The sequence below is a fragment of the Gigantopelta aegis genome, chromosome 8 (genome assembly GCF_016097555.1).
Source record: "Gigantopelta aegis isolate Gae_Host chromosome 8, Gae_host_genome, whole genome shotgun sequence".
Classification (NCBI taxonomy): Eukaryota; Metazoa; Mollusca; class Gastropoda; order Neomphalida; family Peltospiridae; genus Gigantopelta; species Gigantopelta aegis.
In genome coordinates, this window is record NC_054706.1 from 11,669,598 (window position 1) to 11,681,477 (window position 11,880).

The 11,880-nt window shown below is 39.6% G+C and overlaps 1 protein-coding gene across 1 annotated transcript in view; it reads left to right on the plus strand.

The window, feature by feature from the left end:
- The window catches only part of LOC121379468, an 8,988-nt gene extending 3,952 nt beyond the window's left edge, over nucleotides 1-5,036 (plus strand). Inside the window, exons 3-8 of the mRNA XM_041508112.1 lie at nucleotides 1,047-1,165; nucleotides 2,830-2,907; nucleotides 3,060-3,188; nucleotides 3,359-3,493; nucleotides 3,599-3,733; nucleotides 4,253-5,036. Coding sequence (XP_041364046.1) covers nucleotides 1,047-1,165; nucleotides 2,830-2,907; nucleotides 3,060-3,188; nucleotides 3,359-3,493; nucleotides 3,599-3,733; nucleotides 4,253-4,876 — 1,220 coding nt within the window. The 3' untranslated portion in view covers nucleotides 4,877-5,036. The remainder of the gene's footprint in view (nucleotides 1-1,046; nucleotides 1,166-2,829; nucleotides 2,908-3,059; nucleotides 3,189-3,358; nucleotides 3,494-3,598; nucleotides 3,734-4,252) is intronic.
- Nucleotides 5,037-11,880: the final 6,844 nt, after the last annotated feature.

Consider the following 11,880-nt stretch of genomic DNA (forward strand, 5'->3'; position numbering starts at 1 on the left):
GCTGGTGTTGCGAAATATGCCCCCCCCCCCCCCCCTCTATTTCGAAATAAAATCGCCCCCTGAGAGGGTTTAGGGTTAGGGAAGGTTTTATTTCGTGGGTTGGGGTGATTCTATTTCAAGGGGTGAGGTTTTATTTCGAAATCGATTCGCCGGGGTGGGGGGGGGGGGTGATTTTGAGGGGGCGATTCTATTTCGTGACACCGGCTCCTCCGTCTAGGACAGGGAATGGTTTGGGGTGGGTGGGAGGAGAGACAGCCCGTCGGATTAAGTCCAGAATATAAAAGTGTGCGAAGTTTTCCCGTGGTAATTTGGCTCATTTGAGCTATTTGAGTAATTTTGACTTAGTTTGCCGAATTGTAACTCATACCTAAACCTTGCCTATTGTGGTTAGTCTCGCGAGGTTGCCTCCTAACTTATCCCTTCGGAGGCCTTGATCCATTGACTTTTAAAGTCTAGATCGAAGACTCCAATAAAAAAAAAAAGAAAGAAAGAAATGTTTTATTTAATGACGCACTCAACACATTTTATTTACGGTTATATGGCGTCAGACATATGGTTAAGGACCACACAGATTTTGAGAGGAAACCCGCTGTTGCCACTTCATGGGCTACTCTTTCCGATTAGCAGCATGGGATCTTTTATTTGCGCTTCCCACAGGCAGGATAGCACAGACCATGGCCTTTGTTGAACCAGTTATGGATCACTGGTCGGTGCAAGTGGTTTACACCTACCCATTGAGCCTTGCGGAGCACTCACTCAGGGTTTGGAGTCGGTATATGGATTAAAAATCCCATGCCTCGACTGGGATCCGAATCCAGTACCTACGCCTAACCACGACGCCACCGAGGCCGGCAAGACTCCAATAGCGCCTGAGATGTTTGTATGTATGTGACATCATTAGAGCTTCCGTCTAGACTAAAAGTTTGATAAGCACGTGCCCAGAAGCATATCGAATACACAAACACTGATGTTCTGAACAATTTGACAAAGCCATTAAACTCAGGACAGTCCCTTTAAGTTTCTTCTTCTACTTCTCGTTCAAATAGATCATTTGAGCATCAGCGAGCTTTGTCCTACGAATCAGTCGTCTGCATCGGCGCCATCTGGTACCTATAGATCACGTGTCCCACCTAAAATCCCGAAAGAGTTGAGGACTAAAATCAAGGTATGGTCGACACAAGTAAACTTTGATTTGTTTAACGCCACTAGAGGACATTGGTTTATTGGTTTATTAATCATTCTTACATTCTTAGAGGAAACCCCGCTACATTTTACCATTGCCGGCAAGCGATCTTTTATTTGCACTTTGCCATAAGCAGGACAACACATATCACGATTTTACACATTTTCATTCAATGGCCATTGTGTGGAGGGCGTGTTCCCTACATTTTCATCATTCTTGTAATATCACCTGAACACCAAATTTCTATTCATGGACTCAATGATGATTCTGAAGCTTGTGTGTTGAACATTATCTGAGCCAAGTAGTTGTTCATATCTGTGATAGGTATTCTGTGATGAGTCTTATTGTATGATTCCTATGTGAACCAAACTGTTGCAGGATTTTAGAGTTGGTCAGTTAATTTGGTTTGACCAGTTTGATCGCCACTAACAGTTTCTTGGCAGCTCACGGTTCTGTAGTCAAGTGAGGTTTCATGTCTCTTTTGCTTCAGTTTAAAAACGTTGGTGTGTGTATGTATGCAAGTCTTGGGTTTGTCCACATGTTTAATCGTATCTTTTTCCTATTGGTTAAAGGATAGGAAAGGAAATGTTTTATTTAACGACACACTCAACACATTTTATTTACGTTATATGGCGTCGGACATATGGTTAAGGACCACACAGATATTGAGAAAGGAAACCCGCTGTCGCCACTTCATGGGCTACTCTTTTCGATTAACAGCTAGGGTTCTTTTATATGCACCATCCCACAGACAGAATAGTATATACCACGGCCTTTGTTACACCAGTTGTGGAGCACTGGCTGGAACTATTGGTTAAAGAGGCAGAAACATGCGTGAAACAGTATTTGCTTGGTTGAATTGGGGATGCAAGCGTTCCATTTGTTAATACAATACAATACAATACAATACAATACAATACAACGCAATACAATCTTTATTGCAACCACTGTATGTTAAAGTTTGTTTAGTTCAACAACACCATTAGAGCACATTGGTTAATTAATCATCGGCTATTGGATGTCAGACATTTGGTAATTCTGACTCGTAGTCATCAGAGGAAACCCGCTACATTTTTCGTAACATAACAAGGAATCTTTTAAATGCACTTTCCTAGAGACAGGAAAGCACGTACCACAGCCTTTGACCAGTTGTGGTGCACTGGTTATCACGAGAAAACGTTCCAGTCGGTTGAATGGATTCACCGAGGTGGTTCGATCCTACGACGCAAGCACCTCCAGCAAGCACTCAATCGACTGAGCTAAATCGAAAGTTAAGGCGACAGTGGTGGTTTGAATTATGTTAGGTTGCTGTTGATGTAATTACGCTCTGATAAGCTGCCCACTTCAGGGCTGTTTATATGAAGGGTGTTCATGATTTTCTATGGAGAACAAAACAACACATATTTTTAAGTTTGCATTTATGTTATAAACATCATGTTAATATTCATGCTTGCCATGTCACTAATATAACCGAATTATGTGTCAATACGATTTTACGTTATGCACGTTGTATACAAACATTTTTATCTCTGTATATATTTATATATTATGTGCTCCAGGTCCATTAAGTCTAATGCGAATCATATTAATATAATTAGATTATTTCCAACATTAGTAACCAAATGTTATCTAATTTTACATTTCAGATCTGGCATCGTAGTCGACATTCGTCTTCTTTCTGTCCTGTATGTGCGCCACAGGAGCCAGTGAATAAAGATTCTGAGGTTGGTTTAAATTTGCATATTTAAAATTTTAAATTACTGCTGAAATATAAATAGTAGGCCTATTCAGTTTAAAATGTGTATCTTAGATTATTATTTTTATTATTATTATTATTATTATTATTATTATTATTAATGTTATTATTATTATACAGGACCACTCCACAAACACTGACAATGCTGAAGATGTTCAGTCCGAGTCATCACAAGAAACATTGTCTAGCTTCAGCTCGTCCACACTAACGACTAGTCTAAATATGCAGCAAAATGGTAGAACTATTATTGTGAATTTATTATACAGAGAATCAATGAGGTTCAGGTTTTCATCACAAGATTTATAAACTAACGTCTAGTCTTAGCCTGTTAGAAACAGAATGTGTACATATTTAAAATAGTCTATTATTTCAAAATTATTATTATTATTATTATTATTAATGTTATTATTATTATACAGGACCACTCCACAAACACTGACAATGCTGAAGATGTTCAGTCCGAGTCATCACAAGAAACATTGTCTAGCTCCAGCTCGTCCACACTAACGACTAGTCTAAATATGCAGCAGGAGCTAGTGAACAGAGAATCTGAGGTTGGTTTTACATATTTATAAATAGTCTACTTAGCCTGTTGAAAATGTGTATGAACTATTATTATTATTATTATTATTATTATTAATGTTATTATTATTATACAGGACCACTCCACAAACACTGACAATGCTGAAGATGTTCAGTCCGAGTCATCACAAGAAACATTGTCTAGCTCCAGCTCGTCCACACTAACGACTAGTCTAAATATGCAGCAGGAGCTAGTGAACAGAGAATCTGAGGTTGGTTTTACATATTTATAAATAGTCTACTTAGCCTGTTCAAAATGTGTATGAACTATTATTATTATTACTACTACTACTGCTACTACTACTACTACTACTACTACTAGTACTGCTGCTACCAGTACTACTACACCTACCAGAGGCGGATCGGGGGGGGGGGGGGGGTTGGGGTCCCGGTACCCCCCCCCCCCCCTTCCCCAAGTTTGCGACAGTTATAATTTTATTATTTTCACCCACCTCCAAACCTCCCCCAAAGTTCCCTTGGCCTTGGCATAGAGGCGGATCGGGGGTGGGGGGGGGGGGCGGGCACACATGGGGTCCGCCTCATGTCATTGGATTTTCTGGATCCTCCTACTACTACTACTTCTATAATAACATTAATAATAATAATAATGATAATAATAATATATATATTTTTATATTATTATTGTTGGTGTTTATGATGATATCCTTGTTATTATTATTGGTAGTATATTATTGTTATTATTATTATTATTATTATTTATGTTAATTTAGGACTCGTCTCCAGACAATAACGACGCTGGAGCCGTCGAAGTGAAATCGTCGCAGATAACATCGTATAAAACCAGCTCGTCCATTCCAGAGGCTAATCTCGGCTTTTCACAACAGCTGCGATGTCAGGGCAAAGAAGTATTCGAAGCCCTGCAAACGAGACTCACGACCTCGGCTGATGACCTAGCAGTTACCGAAGGAGATGTTTTAGAAATAACATCCAGATCAAAATGGTCCTCCGAGGAAAACGTCATTTGCAGGAACTGTTTGGGACAAACTGGAAAAGTGCCCTCTAAACTTCTTGGGCCAAGTTTGTTTCCGTTACCCTCTCAGGTTGTGAAAATAATTCAACAGCCTATAACGAAGGAAGAGAACGATCTATTTAGAGCAGAACTAAAAAGATTTGGTTCCACACAGTTCATTGTGAAGGAGACTGTTTTGAAAGCTGAGACCGACTCGATGAATTTGTCTGTAAAGAAAGGAGACGTGTTGCAGCTTTTAAACCCAACCCAGTTTCCCAAAGGACGTCCCAAAGCACGGAACTGTCGTAACTACACGGGCTATATCCGTTGCGACAACATTATCCGCATCCATAACGAGTCCGGATTTGAATCGGATTTAAAATAACTTTACTTATTATCGTCACAGTGCTACAATTTCAACTTTGTAACCAAACAATTTATATATTTATTTGTACATGTACATTACGAATTGGTTAAAGTTACATTCTCTGGTTAACATATAACATCATGTATAAATATAAAACACAAGCTCAAATGCACTTTTAAAAAACTCGTGTGTGTTCGCTATGAACGGAGATCGTCAAAAGTATACGCTCGATTCGTCGCCTGTACCGCCATTGCTCGGCAAAGCACAAACGATGCCTGTTGTCAGTTTCAGTTAACACGTGCGCTTGTGGATTAGAAATTGTAGGGTTCGTCTCAAAAAATGAAATGAGAAATCTTGCGCTGTACGAAGAACGTTCGGTTGAGGATACGGTACTAGAGTCTTTCGTTGAAACCGGTTTGATCTTGACAACGTATTATCGACAATCGTACCTTCCTATTTCAGAATTAATATTTTATAAAGTGTTAGTAGAACTTTCAAAGTTTAGTTTATATACTAGTAACACCTTGATCATGTTTATATTTTAAAAATAAAATACATTAACGTAGACAATGAACGTTTTCATTTCTTAATTTTACCTGTGTTAAAATCGACAAATTCAAATAAATATTCTTTCGTTTGGAAAGGGTCAAGTATAACGACATCAATGTTAAAGCATATTGATTTAAGAGGAAACGGGTGCATGTACGGGGGGGGGGGGGGGGGGGGTTATTGGGAGTTAAAACCCTTACCTGCCCAAGCTAAAATAAAGAAATAAAATTGAAATATATTTTTTGAGGGAGCATCGCCCCATATATAAACTTCGTTCAACAGTCTATAACCCCAACCCCGCTGAAATCCCTGCACATGCGCCTTTTGATTATTTTTCATTTTTTAGCAAGGGATCGTTTATATGTACCATCCCACAGACAGGATATCACATACCACGGGCTTTTATATACCAGTCATGGCGCACTGGCTGGAACGAGCCCGCCGGTTGGGATTTATTCTAGACCGACCGCGCATTTCCAAAAAAACCCACCTTTTTAGGTCTAAGTAATGAATAGAAATAGCATATAGTCTTGATAAATGTAAATCGAACACAACACCCTCTTCTTCTACCCCTTGAGCGTTACATAATTATTAACACCCCCTTACATGTAACGCACATGCCAACCGCTGGCCACTGTCAAAATTTCAAGGCAAATCCCCCACCGACCCCTGGAAAGGTGTTGTACCATACCTCTGTGGATATAAATATGTTTTGGAGATATGAGATGACCCCTTAATCAAGACAGTTAAATTTGTTCAAAATCACGTGAGAAGCTCAGCGCCTGCACAAATCAAGTAAAGTCCCAGTTCTACTGGCGTCCCGCTAAATGAAGAAAATCAAAGCTGGCCATTGAGTTTGTAGTTGACCTAGATTATGTAGATAAGAGAGCACTACGAAACTATAGCGATGTGGTGGACCTTTCATGTACCAAACAGAACTGGATCATCTATTCTAAATGCTTAAATGATAAAAATATTCCAGGGAATGTAGTTTTAATTGGTAATCTGACGTCAGCAGTCTAATAAATTATATGGTCTTTACTTAGTTGGCGACTTGCCAATTGGACCAGGTAGTATCTCGCGATATAATAAGTTATGGGCAATCAGAAACACAATGCATTTTAATTGTTGCCTCGGGTTTATTGCGGAGAGTCTGAACGAATATACCTTATGTACACAATATTAAAACGCAATTTAGAATACAGTATGAAAGTGCATATGTCATTCCTTATAGGAAACATAAGAGACTAGATTAACAGATAAAACTATGAAAATGAACGTATAGATAGATAGATAGATAGACAGACAGACAGACAGACAGACAGACAGACAGACAGACAGACAGACAGACAGACAGATAGATAGATAGTTAGATAGATACATACATACATACATACATACCGGCCTCGATGGCGTCGTGGTTAGGCCATCGGTCTACAGGCTGGTAGGTACTGGGTTCGGATCCCAGTCGAGGCATGGGATTTTTAATCCAGATACCGACTCCAAACCCTGAGTGAATGCTCCGCAAGGCTCATTGGGTAGGTGTAAACCACTTGCACCGACCAGTGATCCATAAGTGGTTCAACAAAGGCCATGGTTTGTGCTATCCTGCCTGTGGGAAGCGCAAATAAAAGATCCCTTGCTGCCTGTCGTAAAAGAGTAGCATATGTGACGACAGCAGGTTTCCTATAAAAAAACCAGTGTCAGAATGACCATATGTTTGACGTCCAATCATAAAAAATCAATGTGCTCTAGTGGCGTCGTTAAATAAAATAAAAAAATAATAATAATTAAACAACAAACAAACATATATACATACATACATACATGTAACGCCAGTGCGTTAATATCTGTGTATGTAACAGTCAACCTCGACATACATACAATATATAGATATCCATACATCAATACATCAATACATACATACATACATACATACATACATAAAGCAAGTAAAAGATGCATATATATAAAAGTTTCAAACTATTATCATGAATTTGTATTATAAATAATATTAATAAATTACAAAATTAAAGGACGCATAACCACATATAAGTTAAGAACCTAAAAGTGTTCGGCGATGTGTTAACATTAAAAATAGGGTTTTAGCACTGTTAAAAACTACGTTCTTACTAGACATTAAAAAAAAAACAATTTTGAACATTATATAAAACCTCGATCATATTCTCTGTTTAAAATCGTGCTGAACATATTAAATTAATACGTAAGTCAGTGTACATTGCTCACTCGATTAAAACATCGACTTATTATTGCACATGGGGCAGATTCGCTGCTCAACAGGGAGATTTTCGTATGTCTGTGTTTTATATGGATGCAGATGTGTGTATTAAATCTCTGTTGGTTATTGTTATAACTAGTTCATATGTTTGCGTTTGGGTTTTTTTTTCTTTAAGGAAAAGCTGTTACTTTAACCAGTGTAAACATACAATGGTTGCAATAAAGATTGTATTGTATTGTGTTGTGTTGTGTTGTATTGAATTGTTATATTTTGTTGTGTTGTATTGTATTATATTGTGTTGTGTTGTACTGTGTTGTGTTGTGTTGTGTTGTGTTGTATTGTCTGATGAATATGGATCCTTTACCCACGGGCGACAGACTCGGGGATAGCAGGTTCTGTTCACATACCTTGACGTTGTCTGACAAAGCACAAACTACTGGAAGATCCGAGTGACATTAGCGTAACTAAGAGTTTTGTTTCATACTCCTAAAGTATTGTTTTGTGTTGGAGTTAGAAATAACAATAAACAATCAGCATTAATTGTGTTACCTGTTGAATTAAACTGTTGAAATATAAATAAAATATTACGACGCCGATATCCGACTTTTCCCCGACACCGAGTGTATCATACCGCAGCCCTTACCTCGACGAGAGGGAGAGACGTAGTTCAGTGGTAAAGCGCTCACTTGGTGCGCGGTCGGTCTAGGATCGATCCCCATCGGTGGACCCATTGGGCTATTTCTCGTTCTAGCCAGTGCACCACGGCTAGTGTATCAACGGCCGTGGTATGTACTATCCTGTCTGTGGGATGGTGCATATAAATGATCCCTTGTTGCTAATCGAAAAGAGTAGCCCATGAAGTGGTGACAGCGGGTTTCCTCTCTCAATATCCGTGTGGTCCTTAACCATATGTCCGACGCCATATAACCGTAAATAAAATACGTTGAGTGCGTCGTTAAATAAAACAATTCCTTCCTTCCTTTTTTCTACTAATGGAAAATTTAGTTCCTCTCTAAGACTATGCCATCCAATAGTCGATGATTAATAAATCAATGTGCTCTAGTGGCGTCGTCAAACACACAAACTTTAACTTTACCTCTACGAATATCTGATCGAAATGTAGCTCATGTTTAATCCAATTTATCATATTATACGTATCATACGACGGTATCGCAGAGATATGTGCCCGGCTTTGCGAAATAGTAAGTCTGTAATACAAATATTTACATGTCCCAAATGGTTCTAAAATGTTTGCAATACCTAAAAGAACGCACCAAAGGCATCTTCTTCTGTGCAATTTGGGACATTTCTACGTCAGTTGACGTTGTAATGGAAGTGGGCATGGTTCATATCAATTGGTTTGAAGTGACTAAGCGTGCGTTAGAACTGAGTTGTTGCTGACACTGTAACGTGGTTGAACTGTCCCGAAGTGCACTGGGGTTACCTTGTAAAACTGTTTTTCCATTCTGAATTTTCCAGGCATCTTAATATAATATGCTAAGTGCTTGACTGCTGCGCGGTCGGTCTGGGATCAATCCCCGTTGGTGGATCGTCAGGTGGATCACTTATTTTTCAGAAGTAAATAAAGAATTAGGAAACAGCAATATATCATCTTCTCCAGCTGCACAAAAATGTCAGGTTTTAAACTAAATATGACTTTTTTTCAGTGCGTTTGTTTGTTTTGTAAATTACCATTACTAGGCCTACATGTAATAACAAATTCTGGCCCACCTCTCTTAGGTACGACCCTAACATTATTTTCGCCGACACAAAAACAAACAGTAAGATGTGGATGGCCCAGCACGTACTCTAATAAGGAACCGGACAAAAGAATACCGTTCCGAGTACACAATTGCAATGCACCCGGGGGAAGCTGAACAAAAGAATATCGGCCTCCGCCACCCAAACCCCCAATACTTGCTGCTGGTAATAACTTGGTACTTAGTGATGCCTCGACCAGAAGCGGTCAGGCCCTTATACGGGCATTATGGGCAACCTAGGGAGACACCACAGCATCGTAAAGGTCTAAAATTAACGAGCTATTCTCGATTCACTAATATCAAAACCTATATTAGCTCGGCCATTTACCTTTCGACCGACCGTTCAAAATTGCGCCAAATTCCCTGAATCAAAATTGCGCACCCTTTTCTCTTTGGGATTTAACTGCTCCGTTCAAATTCCATAGCACCACTACCACCCCCACTCGCCTGCTGCCGATTTGATCGGGCTGCTGGTGCTCCCTTGCACCTGCCAGTGCAGGCGGTCCCTCCTCCCCCCCTCCCCCCCCCCCCCCCCCGCAAACCTTTCCTGTCATGGACGGAGGAGCCGGCCAAGGCCGGCTCTTGCGCCCATGACAGGCGTGCGCTACAACAGCTTGTTCTGAATGTGCACGTAAAACCCTATGACATGACATAAGATGTGGAACTGAGATCTACGACAATACACACTGTGAAGCGTTGCACTAAAAGACAAAACACCAACACGCCATGACACAAAGCAAGACTACTTGACAAGGAACATTTTAAAAACAAGTGGAAATCCAAGAGTCGACAAACGAGAGAAAACACGAGACATTCGGGAGCATATATCATTTACAAATAATAACGATATTACATAAGCACAGTGACTTGTTAAGTTACACAACATTCAGTGGAACTAGTTCTGATAGGTACATAGGGAATAACTGGTTACTGTCTTAAGATATCTGCTTTATCCTGCGACGGTTAGAATGACAAATGCAGCGAGGCTCTGCCGAGCTGCATTCGCCATTCGTCCTGAGCAGGATAAAGCCGATATGTTAAGGCAGTAACCAGTTATTTCTTTTATCCTGCAATCCTACAGGGATATTCGGAAAATCGTTATTTATTCCAGTTTTGTGTACGCAAATCGAGTATTGTCAACCTAGCAAGGCTTTTGTCGTATGACGTCATTATTTGTAAGACGCTAGCTACAGTCTGTCACATTAAAAAAACGTTTCTAAACTCTAATTCATAAATAAATATAAAAAATTTGTATTGTTATCGCAAAACTAAAAGTTATTTGTACTTACTGTACTTCAACCAATGATTTAAAGGGTATGTTTGTTGAAAATCTACTCTGAAATACTCGAGTCGAGTCGGGCTTATGTCACGTGACCTATATTTTTGGTCAGTGACCGAAAATATAGCGATTTATCTCTTCATCATATCTTGCCAATGTATACAGTGATTGCTGGATAAATTGCAATATAATATTACGCGCGCAGTCGAACCTGTATATAACGGCCACTCAAAGGACCTGGCAAACGTGGCCGTTAGGGACAGGTGGCTGTTATATACAAGTAAATTCTACATTAACAAAAGAGTAAGTTTTTCAGGTACAGGGTTCGCAGCCCGGTACCGTCTCCAACCCAGAGCGAGTTCTTAAAGGCTCAGTGTGTAGGTGTAAGACCACTACACCCCCTTCTCTCTCACTAACTACCAAACAACTAACCCACTATCATGGACAAACAGCCCAGATAGCTGAGCTGTGTGCCCAGGACAGCGTGCTTGAACCTTAATTAGATAAAAGCACGGAAATAAGTTGAAATGAAATACTGTCGTAATTGCCTGTATGACTAGTAGAAATCACACACCTTGCAATACACTACCTGTTAGTATGGATAGGTCGAATATACATAATATGTAACTTATATTACCGACCATATCAGACAGATATAAAATGCAAATACGATTAATGACGCGTTGTTTCGACTTAAGTAAGACAATAACTTTATATTGTGACTGGGACTGGTCAATACATGTATATATCTTGTGACCGTTATGGCAAGTTCAACTGTCCATTTTGGACCAAAATAGTGGCCATTGTACTTTTGTGGCCGTTATAGCAGGTTCAACTATTCATTTTGGTCAATAGTGGCCACTGGCGGCTTTGAACAGGTGGCTGTTATATACAGGTAGAATAAAGAAGGAAATGTACTGGGCGGGATGTATGGTGACCGTTATGGGCAGGTAACCGTTACATACAGTTGGCTACTAATATTTCATGCAGGGAATAACTTGTTCTTTTTTATGTATTTCTTAGTAATCATTGACCGGTTTCTGAACAGATATTATTGTGCATCGTACAGACTTATTTGTACCATATACTGAGGGGCAAACTAAGGAGTAGGTGTTTCCACAAAGTCGACCAACACACGACGATATACGGTAACCTAGCTCATGTGTCCTCTAGTGTTACTATATAGGTATTATAG